The sequence below is a fragment of the Notechis scutatus genome, chromosome 5 (genome assembly GCF_049901735.1).
Source record: "Notechis scutatus isolate UNSWTSFEM ecotype Mainland chromosome 5, rNotScu1.2, whole genome shotgun sequence".
Lineage (NCBI taxonomy): Eukaryota > Metazoa > Chordata > Lepidosauria > Squamata > Elapidae > Notechis > Notechis scutatus.
The window spans coordinates 102374502-102396192 of record NC_142013.1 but is presented as its reverse complement, the minus strand read 5'-3'; the positions used below and the strand labels follow the sequence as shown (position 1 = coordinate 102396192).

Genomic DNA, 21691 nt, shown 5'->3' with positions numbered 1-21691 from the left:
GAATAATAGAGCTGGAAGGGACCCTGGAGGTCTTCTAGTCCAAGGCCCTGCTTAGGCAGGAAACCCTACACCACTTCAAACAAATGGTTAGCCAAACTCTTCTTAAAAACTTCCCGTGTTAATGCATTTACAACTTCTGGAGCATTTACAACATCTTATAGAATTTAGTAAAACTCCCACAATATTATGAAGGAAAAAAATCAATTAGTCATCATCTTTGAAATCAAAGTATTGCCTTCATTCATCAATGCTTCAGTTTAAAACCACAGCTGAGTAATAACTGCAAAAAACTCGTTCACCAATGTTCAAGATGAAACAATACTTACGAGAAATTTCAACTCTTACGAATATTATATGAGTTGAGAATTCTTCCACTGAATTCAATATATATTTTTAACAATTATCCATACCACAAATCATAAACAAAAGGCCAGGGAGACAATCCTTACTAATTATAGGTAAACCTCACATTTGGTTCTATGTGATGGAGAGCTGACATAGCGGCAAAGAAAAGTGAAGGTGATAAACAGTGGATAGCAGTGCAACTGAGGTGGTGATAGCAATGGCGCAGCTTCGAAATGGACAGAGGAGGCAGGAAAGGCTGACAGACTTACTCTGAAGCTGTGGCTGAGGTTGCTGGAAGGGAAGGGACTGTCCAAACACAAATGGGCTGTGGATTAGGGAAGAGGGAGGATTTGCAGCTTGATCAAAGATGGAAGGAGCTGGGAGACTAGGCCGTGACTGAATGGAATTCAATAGGGCGCTCAGTTGGTCACCTGCAGTGGGCAAAACAGTTAGAACTACAACCTGTTACCGTCAAAAAGGGCAATAAAATGTTCATTTGACACCAGTAAGGCCTGCTGCAATCCGCCATCTTGTAATTAAGAACTATTCTGTTCACAAGGCATAGTATGAGATGATGCAGCGGTTAACCCATATTTGGTGGAATCATGAGCAGTTTGACCAAATACTTTAGCAAAACCCAAAACATGCAGAGATTATCCTTTTATAAGTTAAGAACAAGATTGTAGCCTGACCTTGAAACAAGCCCAAATACTATGAGTGTCTGAACAAAGACTTTGGAAATCAAAAACAAATAAATAGCCAATGAGAGGGAGGAGGAAAAAAACAAATATAAATTTATTTAGAATACATAAAACAGAGAGAATAGTGGTTCCTATTCTGAAGAATACCCCAACCTACACCCCATCCTCCATCTCATCAGGCTATTGCCTACCCTCCTGATGGTTCCTAAGCTGTCCCTGGAAAATATCTGAAGGAGGAGGAGGAGGAGGAGGGTGATATAAACCACCTCTGCTACCGCCATGAGTATTATGGTATGGCAATCTGTAATTTAATATATTTCAGGCAGATCCCTGGGATACACAAATGACAGAGACTGACATCCTTTTGTGCAGCTTAGGACGCTGAACAGCTGTGATCAGTTTCAAATGTATTATTAGCAGTATATATTTTCTAATAACTTTCATGGGTTTCTCCTCAAAAAATAAAGATTTTCATAGACTATTGATCATTGCAGAGCACCTTAAAAATCTTCCCCATTTGATTTTAAGTAGGAAATATTTTGGACTTGCCCAAATGGACTCACTGAGAGTGCTCTACGTTTGCTAATATTAACTAACATTAAAAAAACAGTCCCTTTTTGGTAACAATTCCATGGATTCTATTCTAACAATTCTATGGAGATTCTCAATCATCCATGTCACGGTCGTCCCAAAGGTGTTTCCCCCCCACCCCCCAAAAAAAGGCAAGTGGATTTTCTTCTTGGTGTTTCCTTTGAAAATGTTTCACTTCTCATGTAAGAAGCTTCTTTAGTTCTGAAGAACTGAAGTGCAAGAAACTGCTGAAGAAGTGAAGAAGCTTCTTGGATGCGAAGTGAAACATTTTCAAAGAAAATACCAATGGCCTTTTGGAGAAAAAAATACCTTAGGGACAAATTCCATGGATAAAATCTGCAATCAGAATTGAATGCCAAGCAAGAGGCAATATGTTCATCTATAATAAGTCCTCTGAATTTTTCAACTTTCCCACTGCAGACCTTCAGAGTCTCTCACGCGGCTAGCCTATCCTGGAGCTGCATTATTTCAAAGATAATTTTAATATTGCCTCATTCAAATTTCCAAAAGTGTCCACAAGATAACCCTTTTCCACCAGGGAGGTAGAATCTTCTTGTTGCAGAAGGCTGGGATGAGATAATTTTCTATGCACCTATGTGTGACTTCATCTATCATTTTATTACTGGAAGAAATTTTAATTACTTTAGTGCTGATTGGGCATTTGGCATATTTCTGTTAATAATCCTTTTTGTTTCTTAATTTTCAATCCAATGTAAATTGGGTTTAAAAAGGGTTTCTGAGGGAGAGATATGCAAATTGCCTTCATCTTGATAAATCTTAATTCTGATTCAGATCTTACTTCATCATGGGGAGATTCTTGATAGGCCCCATTCACCTTCTCTAGCAATACTTAAATGTACACTAAAGAAAATACCATGTCCAAACATTCAATCTAGTAGATAAAGAGACTTCTAATAACATTGCAATACATCAAAATCACCTTTCCCTTGGAATGATAGTCAAGCAATAATCTTGCAGATTCCATAAACCTCTCCAAGAGATCTCCCATCAACACCTAACAAAAGGTTGCCTAATGAAAAATTATCTCCTTAGAAGATCAATTATAAGAAGGTGAGGAAATCAATGCCCAACAGCCTATTTGTGAAATGACACCTCCATGTGTAGGCTTGAAGAAATGCTACCTGAATTATTAGGTGGATTTACTCAGTTACTTTCAAGAGATGAATGCCTAAAAGACACAAGGAGAATCTTTGTATTTTGAAGTCTCACTGGAATGGATACATTTGGAGAACAAGTTGCCATTATAACTTGATGTGATCTAGATAGAAAGAACTTAATCCATGATAAGAATGATTAATGATGATCCCTGTGAAAGCCGCCCATCCTTCATTGCAATTCTAAACATTGCCAAGGTGGAATTTTAGCAAAAGGCACCGATGATGTTACTTAGTTTGGTAAGGAAACGTCTGCAGGAAAACAACCAAGCTCAGAGAGCACCAAGGACCCACAGTTAAAAGGAAAATTCTGCTTTAGCAATAGATACCCAAGTCACGGTCTAAAACTAGAAACACGAAAGGGCTATTCAATGCTGCTGTCTTTAGGAACCTACTCATGTGAAGAGAAATATTCTTGTCCGAAAATAAGGGTGTGCTAGATTTGCCTCACCTATCCCAATTCTCTCCCATACTGGCGAGATAGGGAAGGGAACATGTGAGCAAAATGAAGAGAGCTTGATTTTGATCTCTGAAAAGGTTCTAAGACATCATTCTTCTTGTTTTCTTTCACTTCTTTTAGGCCTGGACATCTGTATGTCTTTGATCATGTCAAGCAGCAGTCCCGAGTTTGCGAACTGACAGCAGCGGTGGGAGGGGCAGGATTGGGACCCCTGATCTAACGGAAATCACTGGTTCTTAAGTCTTTAGCTTCATAACCTTAGGCAGTATTATGTGTAATAAATTATAACAGAGTAACATATATCTATCACTTTGATGGACTGAAAGGTTCTTGGAAGCTGGCCTTTCAAAGCTCAGGTTCCAAAAATGGAATGGATATTCTAAGCCCCATCTTTCTGCTGCACTAAAGGAGATGATAAGAAGAGGGCTGGATGTTCCCACCATGAGGAACTGGAAACAGATTTCAAGCAGCTCTGCAATATTAGTTTGTCTGTAAGGAGAGGCCAGGGAAGGGTATAAACTGCTTTTTCAGTAAGGGATCCTCAGTGCAATGTGCCAGTTCTTCCTCCAAGAATTTCTTGGCTCGGTATAATGATGGAATGAGGATTATCCCCTTCAAATGGCGTGAAGCCACATCCATTTTTTCAGTATATTTAGGTGCAATAAAGCCAAGAACAGAACTACTGAAAGGATTTTCATTTTTTGTTGCAATACAGAGGGTCCAAAAAAAAAAAAAAAACCCTATACAAGGAAAAGAAATGAGTCAAGAAGATATATAACATTAATGGACACCTGGTGCAAAAAGAAACCTGGATCAGTCCAGTAAATATATATATATATAAAATTTAAAAAAGAGATATGAATTAATGTAGTGGAAGGGAAACTAGGAAAGAAGACCATAAATTCTTGGTGTTTATCACACAAAAAATAGGAGAACATTTTAAAAATAAGCTTTTTAATATTTTGATCTAAGCCCAGCTATTCCTTCAAAGCAGTAACTTCAGATTATGGTTAGCATAGCATGCACCGGAAGATAAATTTCTAGCTATAGAAAAATTAAATTTATAATCCAGCAAACATTCTACTCATTTCACTTTTACTCATTTTAAATTCTGTGTTCTCAAGCTACATACATTGTATTCATGGGCCCTGGATATCCTACTCTAGTTTTATAAATCTAGCTACTAAAAATGGCCTAAGATACGTCAATACCTGGAGTCACTAATGTGTAGCAATCGGTTGGAATTAAACTTCTCTCCTGCAGATAACTGGAGGAAGTGTTTTTATCTAGTATTCATTGGAAAGCTGTGAAACACCCAGGTCCCCTTTTAAAACGTGTGCCAGAACAGATAACACTGGCCTTGTGGCTCTGGGGTATCAGTACTCAAAGTCAGCAGCTCGGGGAAGAGCCATTCACGGGAGCAGAGAGGGAGGATGGCCTCTTCCATGCAAAAATATATTTCCCTCTAGAAAGTACAATCTGCCAGTCCTGGATTGGGAATGCTTTCAATTCACCTTGTAGGGGTGGAGGGATGGGCAACATAATAGATGATAGAAAGAAAGAAAGAAAGAAAGAAAGAAAGAAAGAAAGAAAGAAAGAAAGAAAGAAAGAAAGAAAGAAAGAAAGAAAGAAAGAAAGAAAGAAAGAAAGAAAGAAAGAAAGAAAGAAAGAAAGAAAGAAAGAAAGAAAGAAAGAAAGAAAGAAAGAAAGAAAGAAAGAAAGACATTACATAGATGATATAGAGAAATAGATAGAAGAGAAAGAGAGGAAGGGAAGAAGGGAGGGGGAGGGAGGGAGGGAGGGAGGGAGGGGAGAGAGAGAGAGAGAGAGAGAGAGAGAGATCCCACAGTAACAAAAACAATTTTGAGGGGAGTTTTAAATTATTCCAGATTTCCTGAAATTAACCTACACTGTAAAGTAGAAGAAGCAACTGTACGAATAAACTGAACTTTAAAATTATGGTCTTATTTATTCGTTGTAATGTTTTGTACAGCATCTTTGTTTGAATGTAAGCCACAATCTAGAGTCGCCTTGGTGAGATGGATGGCACAGAAGATTAGATAGATGATAGATAGATAGATAGATAGATAGATAGATAGATAGATAGATAGATAGATAGATAGATAGATAGATAGATAGATAGATAGATAGATAGATAGATAGATAGATAGATAGATATAGATAGGTAGAGGGAGGGAGGGAGAGATGAATGGATAAACGGTTAATGTTTTATATCATTTTCTTGTTGATGCCACTCAAGAAAGAGTAAAGCATGATCTTTTGTTTTGATTTAGCCTTTGGAGTCAAGGCTATTTATTTATTTCATATTGCTTAAAAATCAATATTTGGTCTCTCCCAAAGAAGCTAGAGGCAGAACACAAAATACTTCCTCCTCCAGGTTTTCCCTATTACAATAATCCTATGCAATTGAGGTGACAAAATGACCGGTCCATAGTTACTCTATAGTTGAGGGCAGATTTGAATTATGGTTCATTATTTTACAACTAAAGATTAATCGGAATAAACATGTTTTTTCAAAAAAGCTAAAACTCTTCTTCCGCTCAAGCTCAGGTCCTAGTAACTCATAGATACCTTTACGTAGTTTTCAGCGTGACGTTCTAAAAGGGGCTTATTTCTAGTTCTAATCTACAGCCCTGACTTCTGCTAGCCTTCAATCCGAATGCTAACCAGTTGCAGTGTTGCTCAACTTTCAGGATCAACCGTGGCCAGCTAGAGGTGTGGCCAGCTAGAGTCATCCTCATCGTGATTGTTCTGACATTTCTTCTGATTAAAAAAAAAATGCAGAGAATATATTAAGGTAAAGGCTCCCCTTGCACATAAGTGCTAGTCATTTCTGGTTCTAGGGAATGGTGCCCATCTCTGTTACAGAGCTGAAGAGCCAGCGCTGTCCGAAGACGTTTCCATGGTCATGTGGCCGGCATGACTAAATTCTGAGGGCGCATGGAACGCTGTTACTTTCCCACCAAAGGGGTCCCTATTTTTCTACTTGCATTTTTTTACATGCTTTCAAACTGCTGGGTTAGCAGAAGCTGGGACAAGTAACGGGAGCTCACTCCGTTATGCTCTAGGGATTCGAACCGCCGAACTGCCGACCTTTCTCATCAACAAGCACACCGTCTTAGTCACCGAGCCACTGCGTACCTTCTGAGAGTATATTAATGCAGCTACAGATCCATAAGAAAGACACTCGCTAGTCAAAGAAGGCACACAGGAAATATCCTGGGGCAGGGTTTACCTTTGTGGTTTCCAAGTCCGTAGTCAAATCCTTGCTCATTACTGCAGCTTGTCCCTCTGTGGAAAGTTTGCAGCGAGAAGGGGCTTGGTGGAGGAGTCTGGCCATTCTGATCAACAAGAACTTGCTCTGTTTCAACAAAGAAATAAGCCAAAAAAAGAGAGAGAGAAAAAATAGCCCAATCCTGGTTTAGAACGAACTGATCACATATGTGTGTGTCAGCATGGAATGTTGACATCAAAAGAACCTTGTAATAATACTTTATACCAGGGGTGTCACACTCGGTTTCATTGAGGGCCGCATCAGGGTTGTGTTTGACCTTGGGGGGAGGGCAGCTGGGGGGGGCGTGGCCAGGGTAAGCGTGACAGCTTGATGTCACTCGTGTCGGGGGCTCCTGTGGCCCGAGTGCTCTGTCAGAGAAAAAGGGCCCGCAAGTTCCATTTTTGGCTGGGATGGGCTCCTGCACGCCCTCTTCCAGTGAAAACGGAGCTCGGGAGGGCTGCGCGTGGACCTTGCAACAGGGGTGGGATTCCACTGGTTCGGATTGGTTCTACAGAACTGGTTGTTATGATTCTGCACAGTTCAGAGAACCGGCAAATCGTTTCCCTGGCTGGCCCCACCCTTCTCTGCCCTCCCCTCCCTTATCGTGCATGTGCAACATCGCGTGCACGCCCGACATTGCTGACTGCATTCTTCCCTGCCTAGTCACTCCTTAAGGTGTCAGCTGTTCCTATGATCAACTGATTCCCCTCGCTGTCTTACTGCTTCGCCCAGGAGGATTCCCTGAGGCCCAGGAAGGCAAAAAAATGGAGCGTGGGGAATCCTGCGCTTAACGAAAGGTGTAGGAACGTATTCCGAAACCATTTTCAGTACAGGCAGTCCTCGTCCTACGACACACAACTGAGCCCAAAGTTTCCGCTGCTAAGCGAGACAGTTGTTAGGTGAGTTTTGCCCCGTTTTACAACCGTCCTTGCCCCAGTTGTTAAGGCAATCCCTGCAGTTGTGAAATGCCTAACACAGTGAATCTGGCTTCCCCATTGTCAGAAGGTCACGACCTGTCATAAATATGAACCAGTTGCCAAGCACCCAAGTTCTGATCACGTGATACTGGGGATGCTGCCACAAGTGTGTGTGGAAAACGGTCTTAAGTCACTTTTTTCAAAGCCGCTGTAAGTTGAGCAGTCACTATACGAATGGTTAAGTTGAGGACTACCTGTAATGCTAAACACAGGCATGTGTGTATGCCACACACAAACACACACAGACACACATGCATAGAGCCTTCTTGTTATAAAATAGTTAAAGACTTTGGTCTCCTCTTGGTGTTGGGTGTAAAGAGGACTATGAAAATATTTACATCCTCACATCCTGGACATAATTATATTGACTGTTTCCTAGTATAATTTGATTGCTTATTGTACCCTTTGACTATCATTAAGTGTTGTACCTTATGATTCTCAACTCTTGACGAATGTATCTTTTTTTTTTATGTACACCAAGAACATTTGCACCAAGACAAATTCCTTGTGTGTCCAACCACACTTGGCCAATAAAGAATTCTATTCTATGAACTGTTTCAACTCCTTCTCTCAAAGTGACGCTATAGATCACTGCACACCAGAACAACTAGACACAAGGCCAGTTTTTCCCCCGAACGCCATCACTCTGCTAAACAACTAATTCCCTCAACACTGTCCAACTATTTACAAAGTCTGCACTACTATTACTGTTAATCTTCTCATCACTCCTTATCAGCCATTCCCCTCCCACTTGTGACTGTATAACTGTAACTTTGTTGCTTGCATCCTTACGATTTATATTGACTGTTTCCTAGTATGATTTGATTGCTTATTTGTACCCTATGACTATCATTAATTGTTGTACCTTATGATTCTTGACGAATGTCTCTTTTCTTTTTATGTACACTGAGAGCATTTGCACCAAGACAAATTCCTTGTGTGTCCAATCACACTTGGCCAATAAAAGAATTCTATTCTATTCTATTCTATTCTATTCTATTCTATTCTATTCTATTCTATTCTATCCTATCCTATCCTATCCTATCCTATCCTATCCTATCCTATCCTATCCTATCCTATTGGGTGCTTAGCTCTAAAGCCCTCAAAAGGGGCAGCTTCGCAAAAGAAACAAACGGGGGCACTTGCCATCTTCGTGACGCAGATACTGGTTCCCGCCTCTGTCTCTAGCCAAAGACCAGGCCTCCCCTTCGTCACTTTCACAGAATTCCACCATGCTGTTCTTGTCCATCCGCACCCAGGTCCCTTCCGAATTGGTCACCTGGCGTGCACAGACACAGGAAGGAGGGTCAGGATTTAATTCGCTTCTTGCTCTGGGTCACAAGAGGCAGCAAAACGTTTCCGTGCATGAAAAGAAGCCTTTTCTTTCTCTCCCCCAGTCAGAGAATGTTTCCCCAGTTAATTTCCAAAGAATAAAGAATAATAATAATAATAATAAAAATTTTTAAAAAAGAGTGGCATGCATTTACAGAAAGCTTGAGATTAGTATTTTGAACAGATTATACCCTTAAATAGGTGCAGAAGAAGAAGAATCGGGTAATTTAGAAAAGTTCTGTGGCAGTTCTGATTTCATTTCATTTCATTTCATTTCATTTTTTTTTTTTGAAAGCTTGAAACAGAGAAAGCCTGAAAAGAGATCCCTAGGAATTGCAGAGTCCCAAAGCGCTATTATACGTCCTGGATGCTCTTTGAAACAAATAGCATGACACACTACATCCTCACGCCTGTTGCAAGAGAAGAAGACCGAAGCATGCAAAAGCGGCATCGATTCCAAGGAGTCAGATCATTTTTGTGGCACCCCCGCAACAACAACAATTCATTAACGAAGTTTGCAAGAGAACAGCTTGCTGTTTTGGGTTGCTTTTTAAAAAAAACAAAAAAAAAACTCATTAACTCTATTCTAAAAAAGAAAATACACAAGAAAAACAGCAAGTGAATTAATCGTAGAAGGCAACCTACGAAAGTGAACCCTCGGCAACACGAGGGAGGAAAAGGCAAAGCCTGAGAAGGAAAGCAGTTTTTGCTTTAAGGACACATCCGATTTGCAAGCCAGTTATCTATGAAGGTAAGAAGGGGAAGTTCCAGGAAGTTCCTACCTCGCCCACTGCCTTGACTCTGTTCCCCAGAACTAACATTCCAATGGGGATACCTCTAAGGTTGGGACAGCTTCGCACGTTGTGACCTGATGGGCCGGTCTTCACTACCTTATACAGTCCAGGCCCACCACGAAGGAATGGCGCATCTGGCTCCTGCATGACTGCTTCCTGAGGACAGGGTGAGTTGGGGTCTTTGAAAAAGTCCTCTGCATTAGATCTAGACTCCTGAAAATTTTGGAACACAACAAAACAAAAAAACAAAACAAAAACAAAACAAAAAACAAAAAAAACCAGAACAACCTTGTTAATAATGCCCTTGTAAGTGTTCAGCTCTACTCTCTTATAAGCTGCCGCAACGACGGTCCGCTCTAAAAGACGATCGCGCGTGTTAATTTCCTTATCCAACGTCTATGGGGTTTCTCAATCATCCAGGTCATGGTTGTCCCAAAGGTGCTTCCCCCACCATCCTCCCCAAGAGGCAGCTGGACTTTCTGGTTTTTCTTTTGAAGACGTTTCGCTTCTGATCCAAGCTGAAGAAGCTTCTTGGATGAGAAACCAAACGTCTTCAAAGAGAAACAAGAAAGTCCAGCGGCTTCTTGAAAATAAAAAAACCAAAAAAACACACCTTTGGGATTCCTTCCTGAATTACTTCTGCACCTAAACATCTGCTATGGATAAAGCAAACACTCATCCATCATTTTGAAGGAAAAAAAACCACACACTTGCAGAAAATACAAGTTTATGAGCTGGCAAAAAGCATTTGCGTAGGAATGCAGAATCTGGAAGGGACAGGGGAACTAGGGATGGTACAGGCAATGGACGTATCTGGGAGTCTGGCACCAAACAAGGACTTCCTACAGAAATCCAACGGGAGCTGACTCGGTTACTAAAAGAAGAAGTGTAACACTGTTCTTTACTTTTGATCTTTGAAGGCCCATCCAGAAATCCAACCCAATGTTCCGGGGTGCATCGCAATTCCTTCAGAACAAAGGTGCAAAAGTGCAAGAACCTAACCAATCTAAGCTAAGGATCAGCATGCACCGCGTGATTCTGTCCACGGCAAGTGTCCAACCGAAGGGCGTCCCTGAGGGCAAAGAGTTGGACATCCCCCAGATGGGTGTCTCATTCTTTGCCTCAACTACAGTGGAAGACAGAAGTGCAGAAAGTTTCAGAAGGCTCACCTGAGGGGGAAAAGGTTTAGAAGTCCACGGATACAAGTCCAAATCCCTGTCTCCTTGGCTAGTATTAAAGATACTCTATGTAAAGTTTAAGACAGACAGGTGTCAATTCAACAACGTTCAACAACAGCAGAAGAAATCAAGAGACAAATACAATTTCCTGTTTTGTTTTGTTTTTCTTTCTCTATTTCTGCATCCTTATAACCAGGCTCTTTGTCTGTTTGTTTGTTTTTTTCAAAAAAATAAAATAAAATGGAACTTTTGTTAGCCGAGTACTATCCTCAATTGTACTCCACAGGAGGAAAATCTCTGGTAAAACGAACTAAGGCTTAAGCTGCCCCTGCTCTTCTGCAGGCTAATGTAGTGTGTCATGCCATTCAGGAAAAGCCCTTCAGACAGGCTTTTGGTGCAAGAGGGCTTCCCCTTGTTGAAGGAGAGGACCAGACTTCTCACGGATCAGATGAAAGTGATATGAAAAGTCAGTCTGCCACTTTGTGAAGAGTTTATTGCATGAGGCCTGGGAAAACAGGGATGAAAAACTGGACGTGGGCATTCAGTCACCTATTTCTAATGGGAAATGCTCGTTTCCAAATGAAGCCGCTGAGATAGATAAAACCATCCAAGGTTTTTTATGCATTTTACTGCCTGATGATGCATATGCTCACCGATTTTGATGGTATTGTCGGCTGCATTTTAAAGTGAACCAAGCTAGTTTTTACGCTCTTTGCCATGCTGCAGGAAAACACAGAGCTGCAGAAATGTTTTCCCATGACACCAAAGTGAAAGGTTTAGGTCACAACAGTTTCAAAGGCCTCTTGTCCTTCATTTACAAATCAGGTGGTGGACGATGCCCTCTTTGCTTGGAGGGGACAGTGAAATGGAGGGAAGCTACGTTGGTCCACATCAAAAATGAACTCATTAGAAAAAAAAAACTGTCTACATTATTTTTAAATAAAAGCAGATTATTTAAACTGAGTAAGAGGTTGCACTGCAGACTTAAAGGAAGATTCGTGACCGGTGGATTTTGCAAATAAAAAGATGAAAATGGTAAATTAAGTGAGAAAGTCGTATGTCAACCAGGCAACTGAATATTCAAAATAAATGCGTTTGTTTGCTCAATGTTAGGATAGCAACTTTTCTAAGCAGGGCCATCTACAGTACAAGGGCTCCCAGGTCAGAACGCTCAGCTCTTTTAAATATTTGCCTGCCATTTTTAATTTTCAAGGGGAAAAAAATAAGTAAAACAAAACAGAATCAAAATGTTAAACCAAGCTCTAGAATTTGTAACGTTTCAGTTGCACGTTCTCTTAGCATCTCAGAAATGAGATTTTACTCATATTGGTCTTCAAAACAGCCAACCTGCAGAATCACATGTTTCTAAGTTATCATAGATTCATTAGAAATGTTTGCTAAAAAAAATCCCAACCAAACAAAAATCAAACAAATCCATGCTTAATTATATACATAATTTTACACTTTTATAAAACCCACCTGCAGAATGCATATATTTTCTGGATTCAATCACCGGTTTCAAAAATAAACCCCGTACCAGGTTTCCTGAGATAGATAAGAAGAAGCCCCCCCACCTTTGTATCTGATTCCTTTCCTGGGGCCTTTAGCACCTTCCCCCCCAAAAAAACTTTAGAAACCTGGCATTTCCTGCAACCTGAGGGGAACTTCCTGTTTTGAGATCCACGAAAATGATAAAAATAAATGGGGAAAAAAGGGAGGAGGACTAGGATAACTGAAAATCTTGGATTCTCAAAATGAAACCGAGTAAGCAATGTCCATTTCTGGAGCCTTGTTCCCATCAGTCTTATCATCTGCCCCCATTTTCTCCTGAAAAACGACTGCACCTTCTTTCTATTCAATATAGGGGAGAACAGTCCCAAGTAGCTAACTCTTTTTAAATTCCTTGTTGCAGCATTAAAATTCGCGCTCAGTCCCTCCAACTGAACTCCGGCAAACCACCTCTCCTCTGTGCCCTGTTTGGATGCTGCAAGGCAAAGCCCTACCTGACCCAGCTACGGCCCAAAAACATCTCACTAGCGTTATATCAATTGCAAACCCTTCAGCCTTAGGGGCATCCAGCTACTTTGAGCATCAGGTCATTGGTCTCAGCACCACAATTCTTTTAAATACTGGGGAAAAAAATAACTCCTAAAGGATCTGGAGATATCCTCTATGTTTCTCACTTCCGCCTATTAATTAAAATAGCAATAGCACTTAGACTTATACCCCACTTCACAGTGCTTTACAGCCCTCTCTAAGCGGTTTACAGAGGCAGCCTATTTCCCCCAACAATCTGGGTCCTCATTTTACCCACCCTGGAAGGATGGAAGACTGAGTCAACTTTGAGCCTGGGGGGATTTGAACTGCCAAATTGCAGGCAGCCAGCAGCAGCCTGCAGTACTCACTCTAACCACTGCACCACCAAGGCTCACAATGCCTCATTGCTTTAAAGAAAACGTAAGTCCAGCAGTCAACTAAGAAAAGCAACAACTATTTTCAATGCTGTCCACTCTCTTGGAACCCATCAGCCCAACTATCTAAGCAGAATTCATGGTGTGGGTTGATCAAATGTATGACGCAGATCACACCGTAGCCCTAATTAACACAAGGCAAAAATTCTCTGTAGCTCCCGCATTCTTGGAGGGATACAGAATTATTTGCAGGAGCTCTTTATTTTTTCAATACTCAACTGATCTAAGTCTTAATTACTTTTCATACAAAATGGATGGAAGGTGCCAATTGATGGGGGCGGGGGTGTTTTTAAAAACAACCCTAAGCATTATGGTTTCTTCAGGGATGCCATTTACTTACATCAACTGGGACCAATAGACTCTTGCCAAGATGCTGATTAAAAGAAAGACACCAGGCTTCACTATAACCGTTCAGATTTGGAACGTATTTCCGTATCGTCTCCTCGTTCAGGCGTAACCACACTCCATCATCATTGTGGATCTGTGAAGAAGAACCCAAGATAAACGACATGTATTAAAAAAAATAGATCAAAATGTAAGTTTTAACAATTCGGCCAAAGAAACAATTACATATTACATTTTAGCAATGATTGTTTTTATGTATTTATTGTTGTAATCGACTCTTGGGTGACACTTTTCATGAGGTGGGCAGCCGTATAAATTTGATACAGAAATAAAAATATTCATGACACCCAACAGTCATGAACAGTCCAACTTTGGACATTTTTTAAATCCAAACAAATTTTTAAAACACTCAGGAAAGAGGTTAAATTTCTGGATGCAATAAAAATGTTTGAAATCTAAATTATTACGTAGCAATTGTGATATGAAACCTTGTTTTGAAATAGCAGGGACTTTCCCATTTCAATCAATCAATCAATCAAATCTTTATTCTGTCAAAGATCAGCATATTTCCTATTTCTGAAAACAGTAATGCATCACCACCAAAAGCCTGAATTACACTGATGAGCAGTTAAAATCAATATTCACCACGTAAGGATGACTGGAAACTTCAAGATTAAGAGAGATACTGGAAACCAGATCTAGATCAATCTTAGAAGAAATGATTTAAAAAGGGGGTATGCATTTTATAGGGAAAAGTTGGCTGTAAAATAAGCTATTCATCTTTCAAATTTCCGGTGAATTTTCCTCCCCAAACTATAGCTGATACAAAGCAGAACTGAATAATATGTTTCAATGATTAATAGAAACTTTGGAACATCACGTTAAACAAAAATCTCTACCTTAGTTTGTCCAATAAATAAACAAACAAATAAGCAACGCCTCATGTTAATTTAAAGGAATGTGGCTGGTTAATAACCATAGCCTGAGTTACTTATGCTCATTTATTGGGCTACAGTGGCAAAGCATCTCCAAGACGTTGCTGTATTTTGTGAGAATTCAGATTATTTTCACTTGAACAGCAGATCTGTGGCAAGATCAAAGTCTTGGATGGCTTTTTTTTTTTTTTTTTTTTTAGCTAAAGGAGGTTTGGAATGATGGCCATGGATGCCAAAGGCAACCAGCCTTCATTACGGTCATCTTCCAAGGTTCTTGGAGGTTACCTCATCAATAAAAGTAATGGATCCATTGACTTTAACTAAGCCAATCTGTTCGCTTTGAAGAGATGGGTGGCTACGGATTCGCAAGCCAGCACTGTCCTTGGCCACAAATTTGCGAACCTGCAAAAAGCACAGAGAGAATAAAGGCCATGAAACCTAAACAAACACAGCTCTCGACACTAGCAAGGTAACACAAGACCAAATACAGAAGAGGGGTAAAATCTGCATAGTTCAACAACTATTTCCCTTAGTAGCTGCTCAAAGCGTCCACTAAAAAATGTCAAATCAATTTGTCTCTTTTTGGACGACAAAGAAAAAAGAGTCTTCATTAAAAATACCTGTTGTAAATATGCAAGCAAAATTAATTAAGTATAAATGCTTATCCTACATAAACACTGGTGCGATTGAAGCTAAAGTATATAGTACCCTTCTTTGCTATTTTAAATTATATTTAAATTTGAACTGGATGAATTTTGAAAAACATTTGATAGTAGGATCATCGGTTTTTGTATGTGATAACTGCAGCAAGACTGTTCTATACACAAAGATGGAAAGATTTGACTTTATCCACGAATAGAGAAATGGTTGGTGAAGATCATGGAACTTGCCGAGATGGCCAAAGTGACTCCTTTAATCAAAGAAAAGACAATATGTACTACATTCGTTGTCTTATGGAGATTCTCAGTCATCCAGATAATGGTGGTCCCAAACATGCTTTTTCAAGAGGCAACGGGACTTTGTTTTTCTTTGAAGACGTTTCACTTCTCCAAGGAGCTTCTTCTTCTTCTTCTAGATGAGATGCAAAACATCTTCAAAGTAAAACAAGGAAATCCAGTTGCCTCTTGAAAAAAGCACCTTTGAGACAAAGCTGTGGTGGCGCAGTGGTTAGAGTGCAGTACTGCAAGCTACTTCTGCTGACTGCCATTTGCTTGCCATTTGGCAGTTTGAATCTCACCAGGCTCAAGATTGACTCGGCCTTCCATCTTTCCGAGGTGGGTAAAATGAGGACCCAGATTTAGCTGACTCTGTAAACTGCTTAGAGAGGGCTGTAAAGCACTGGGGTATATAAGTCTAAATGCTATTGCTATCTATGTTCAGTGTTGACTGGAAATCCCCATGTGAACTTTTTGTGTGAAACAGAAAAAAATGAACTTATGATTTGTGGTTCTAATGATTAGACAAGAGAGAGAAGAAGAAAGAAGGAAGGAGAGAGGGGGTAGGGGAGAAAGGGAGAGGAGTGAGAGAGGGGAGGGGAGGGAAGAGTAGAGTAGAATAATGGCATCTCCTATACTGGGTCAGAGGTTAGATCCCTCTTGAACATGGAATGTGTTGGAAAACTTCTGGCTCACGCATAGCAAGCAGAGTTGTGATCCCTGTTAAAAACTTTCCTAGAAATTACTTTAGAAGATTCCAGCATGGACTCTTTCAGACAGCATTGTTCAATATGTATGGACCGCAAATCAATGTGCTCTTTTATGGAGGAGCCTACCTAGAGCAGGCATGCGTTCTCCAAGTAATCTACAAGTGTGCATTTATTTTGACGAAGAACTAGGAAAACGTATTTGCCTGGAGTGAGTGGAAAGATCAGAGATGGCCTGTACCCCATAAGGTATTTCCTATCATTAGCACCATAATAAAACTCAAAACCAAGATATAAAGGCTATTTCAACATTTGTACAAACTCTTCAGAAGTAAAGCTGTTCCTTGCTATCTCCCAAGGGATCAGATGATGGTAACGTGACCTAGTTTGATTAATGTGCAAGAAAACAACCCAGCTCAGAGAGCACCAAGGACCCTCTAGATCAGATCAAAGCACATGGGCACAAAGCAAAACCCCCAAACGCCTGGACATCATCCTACGGGTCTGGAATACACTCCATTTTCTTCTGTTCTTCTTGGGTGGCTTTTCTTCAGCTTGTAGGCATAGGACAGAATTGCTCTGGAAGTCAACCAAGGATCCATGCATTGCTTGAGGGGTTGTGGCTCTTTGGGAAGGGCCCTTGAGGACCAACAGCCTTCAAAACCCAAAGGATGGGACTCTCCTGCTTGGCTCTTCTGAGCACTAAACAGGCATCTTTTAAAAAGGGAATTGGGTTAGAAGGTGTCAAATCATTGTCCTTCATATACCTTGTTTGGCAAAGGTTCAGCTTTTGGTTTTATCAACTGGGTTCCTGGTGGGATCATCCCCTTTGGAGGATCTTTGACTTTAACTTCTAAACCAGCATCTGCAAATGAAGGAAATCACTGTGATGTCGGAAGGGTAGAAAAGCAAACTGTAGTGAATAATTTTTACCTTTCCATGCTTGGCCAGACAGAATTACACTGAAACGTGTCTAGCGTGGGCAAATGAAAATTACTGCTCGTGTAAATACAGAAAAAAAAACTGAAAAATGATTTGAGTATGGGAGAAATGTGACTCCTAACTCTAGATTTACTCCACTTTCTTAAGAAATCAAGATTTGAAAACATCTGTCTTCTTGAGACTGCACTCTCTATCACAGGACCTATTGCAAATGAGTTCAGGAAATGGCAAACTTTACAACTTTACAAGGGGCCTTTCAGGAATTATTCTGTGCAGCAGAAATACAAAGTGGAAGAATAAATGTCTTCATTCTCCTGACCCAGAATTTCAAAGGCCGACTGATAACCACGAATTCTCAAAACCCATAAGGGGAAACATGCAAAGGTACTCCAACAGCTCTTCTCCAGCTTGCTCCATTTGAAGCAAACAAATTTGGTGTTAGCAGTTTGGCCACCAACCTACAGAAGTCTGGGTGAGCTGCTCTCTGAACATACATAGACAGACAACCAGGGTGGGGCTGAGGAAATTTATCCCAGTAAAGGAAGAGATTTGGTCAATATCTTTTCCTCATAATCAGGGCAACCACAATAGTATCTCAGTACTCAATTATTATATAACTCATTAAATTTGGTATTCAGTGCATTTTGATATGATTTTTTTTGTCCTGGCACTCATTGTTCATTTGGCACTCAATGCACAAGCTAGAACTTGTTGGTGTCAGCTGGCTTGTGATTCACTACATTATTCCTTATGGGGGAAAAAATGTTTGTTACTCATTGTTTTTGGTACGCATCACACCGCCTGGAACCAATTAACAATGACTACTAAGGTACCACTGTAGTTGTTATGTCTGGTTCTCAGCAAGTCTGTTTGCTTTTCTATTTGAGACAGAAAGAATAGAAACTCAGCATCGGCTTTCTCCAAAGCCTGGCCCTCTTTCATGCGTACGAAAAGAAGAATTTCTCTATCCAAGTTTTGGCATGCAGCTATACCCAATTAACACTAGAATGTTTGTGATGACCGGGGCATGTCAAAAAAGCAACGAAGTCACAAAAGTAGGTAAAGTCCCTTTAATACCTCCAACTTGGCCCCCAATGTCCAGTTAATCATCGGCTGGAGAAAAAAACTCTCCCAAGAACAGTCTTTAAAGGGAAGAAATTCAGTCCAAACCCAAAGTAATTATAGATTATAAATAAAAACCACAGCTGCAGCAATTAATGAGACAGGGCAGGATAAGGAATTGCAGACTTCCAAAAGATAACGAAAGACACACAGTTGGGAGGACGCTAGAATCCACACAAGTCTCTACAAACAAAGATAGTGCATGTTTTGCTTCCAGCAACTTTGCTATGTGTAGTTTGCCTTTTTAAACAATTTTCCCAGCTGCAGCTAATGAAGGGGATCAGGGCCCTTTCCTCCCCCGTAAACCACATAACTCACGTTGTTCCCTTCTCCGTTCCTTTCTGCATGCCCTAGGATGAAAAGGGGGTGGCCCTGGGTCTTCCTCTGAATGCCCAGCCAGACTATGCCCTTCCCCAGTTTCTTCCACAGCCAGTCCCTGTCAGCTGCTCGACCTCCCCCTTGGAATCAGATTCCAACAGGGGCATGACAATGTTATGAAGAGGACACATTTCTATTCAAATATACCTATTTCAATGCCATCAATGGTAACATGTATGGTGTACAGACCGACTGCTCCTGGCGTCCAATTAGCACAGTAAGTACCATCATTGTTGACTCTTATTAACATGTTTTCGCTTGGTCTAGAAAAAAAACCCAAATATGAGAATCACGATACATCACCACAATTTCATTTTCACTAATTCAGGTCTTGTGCATGCTTAGAAAATCCAGCAAAATTTCATTATTTTCAGGAATCAAATCAATCAATCCTCAGCATTTCATCTGTCAAAATCATTTTGTGTATCTCAACTTTGCTTCCGTCTTTCTTTGCCTCCCCACATCTGGATATCCTCCAGGAGTGTACTTTCTTCCTAAAATTCTCACCCAGGGGTTTTGTTAGCTGGGGGAAATCTGGGGGTGGCATCTACACACAATGGGGAAGGCTGATGGCTACTAATCTGTAGAAATAAAGATAAAGTGTCCAATCGGTGAATTCTTATTCAAGGTAAGGCACCACATAGTCTGAAAAAACACTATGTTCCATATACAGAGCCATTGAACTAGAATCACTGCAAAACTTAACAACTCATATACAAAGAACTCCATTTACTGAGCACTTTCATTCATATATTTTATTATATATTTCCCATGCGTTAAAGGGTAGGGTAGCTTTGTTTTATCTTTTTTTTCCTCTTCTTCGCTTGCTTGCTTGCTTGCAATCTATCTATCTATCTATCTATCTATCTATCTATCTATCTATCTATCTATCTATCTATCCATCCATCCATCCATCCATCCATCCATCCATCCATCCATCCATCCATCAACTTTCTTTTGGTTTAAAGATCATACAAAACTGTTACCTCTTAGGTGTTGGTGAAGCAAAACGTAATTCCTCAAAAGAATAATTTTCATATACCTGAAAAGCAAAGAGCAGGTCAAACTTCTAGTGTTAGTAATTTGGAATAAAAGCCACTTTGTCTCTTCAGACCCCCCACAAACTGGTTTGACCCCCACAAGGCAATCTAAACTTCCTCTCTCCCCATAGGGACACTTCTGCCTATATTTAGCCTCTACATCTGTACTAATCTGTTTGTGAGGTGGCAAGGCTTTTTCATACCCCTTATCAACCACTGAAGAGTCTCAAGAAACTGCCTAAACCAGGAGTCTTCAAACTTGACAGCTTTAAGAGTCGTGTACTTCAACTCCCAGAATTCCTCCTCCAGTCATGTTAGCTCAGGAATTCTGGGAGTTGAAGTCCACAAGTCTTAAAGTTGCCAAGTTTGAAGACCGTTGGCCTAAACTAAAAGACATGGAAAGCAGTAGAGGATGGATGGAAGCAAATAATTGAAATGCACATTCACTTGCTCAAAAAGGACTAGTAGGACAGCAGCATAATTTTGAATCTAGGCTGGTTTTTATAAAAGCAATTAGACAAAAAGATGAGATAGATAGATAGATAGATAGATAGATAGATAGATAGATAGATAGATAGATATAGATAGAAACATGTTAATGTACAGCTTGTTTAGTGACCGAAGGCACTGAAAAAAGTGACTTATGATCGTTTTGACACTTATAACCGTTGCATCATCCCCATTGTCACATGATCAAAATTCAGCCGTTTAGCAGCTGACTCATATTTATGACGGCTTCCATGTTCCAAGGGGTTCATATGATCCCCCTTTTGAGACCTTCTGACAAGCAAAGTCAATGAGGAAGCCAGATTCACTTAACAACCACGTTATTCACTAAGCAATTGCGGTGATTCACTTTGCCACAATGGTGGCAAAAATGTTCCTAAGGTGGGGCAAAACGCATTTAACACCTGTCTTATTTAGCAACGGAAATATGGGGCTCAGTCGAAGTCGTAACTCAAGGACTACCTGTATACCTCTAGAATCCCCCCCCTCCCCATTCTGTATTTCAAACTGTTGTGGCCTAAATGGTGCCACCCACCTTCATCATGGTTATAGAAATGTAGCGTGCTTCTTTGACAATCATAGGCTCATAGGACGCTTCCAGCTTGGGGGAAGGAAGTCCCCCGAAAGTCAGTTCTGTCGCAGAAGGAGTGGCCCCCGCAGGGCTACCAGGAGTCCACTGTGTTTTCTTAGCCTGCTCCTGCTGCAGAGAAGTTTTCTTCTGGGACACTGGGATTGCTTTGACTTCCACCTGGAAATTTCATTAAGAGGAGAGAGATGGCGGCAGCCATAAAAACAGCAAGTGATTCTAAACCCCAGACCAAGGGATTGTATACAAATAACATTCTGGTCTTTAAACTACCTTTTTGAATCACCCTAAAATGTTCACAAGGGTAATTGTTGTTCTCTGTTTGTAGCAAGGCCAAAAAGTCTTTGTTGAGCCGGACTTTTCACAGCTTCAAATCTAATCAAATCAAACATTATATTCGATAATAGTAAGCTATTAGTAAGCTTTGACTTACTAAGATGACATGTCAGAAAGAAAAGGCAATGGCAGAAAAGTGATTGCAGAAAATCTCTCAAAAACATGGACCCCGTGCCATATGCAATCCACAGGGGGCTTAAATCGGTTTTTTTGCACATTTAAAGAGGCATTGAGACTTCCCCTTAATGTATGTAGTGTATATTACGTAGTGTATATTGGAGGTGTTGACCACTTGAGAGCTGTATGGCAAACAAATTTCATTTTAATGTATGCCGATTAGTGTATATTCAATGCGACAATAAAGTTATTCTAAGTTCTAAGTAAACAAATCTTGAGCTGTTTTAAGCACTCTAGATAACCCCTAAATGGTGTATATCAGTCAGCGGTGAATCATGCAGCTGAAGCATTGTTTCTAAATCCCAGCAACACTTCAAGTTCTAAAACAGGGAGGCCAGTCTAAAACCAGCAACTGTTTTACA

The 21691-nt window shown here is 40.4% G+C and overlaps 1 protein-coding gene across 6 annotated transcripts in view; it reads right to left on the bottom strand.

Annotated features, from left to right (window-relative positions):
- MYCBP2 (MYC binding protein 2) overlaps positions 1-21691 on the bottom strand; it is a 142043-nt gene that overhangs the window by 45946 nt on the left and 74406 nt on the right. For 3 of the 6 annotated variants that reach the window (XM_087967399.1, XM_087967400.1, XM_087967404.1), the window contains exons 46-56: positions 20766-20978; positions 19670-19725; positions 18831-18946; positions 17009-17106; positions 14885-15001; positions 13660-13800; positions 10840-10914; positions 9659-9883; positions 8691-8823; positions 6529-6654; positions 615-776 (exon numbers count right to left, since the gene is read on the bottom strand). In XM_087967399.1, coding sequence (XP_087823525.1) covers positions 615-776; positions 6529-6654; positions 8691-8823; positions 9659-9883; positions 10840-10914; positions 13660-13800; positions 14885-15001; positions 17009-17106; positions 18831-18946; positions 19670-19725; positions 20766-20978 — 1462 coding nt within the window. The remainder of the gene's footprint in view (positions 1-614; positions 777-6528; positions 6655-8690; positions 8824-9658; positions 9884-10839; positions 10915-13659; positions 13801-14884; positions 15002-17008; positions 17107-18830; positions 18947-19669; positions 19726-20765; positions 20979-21691) is intronic. The other 3 variants (XM_087967401.1, XM_087967402.1, XM_087967403.1) reach the window with 3 other exon arrangements.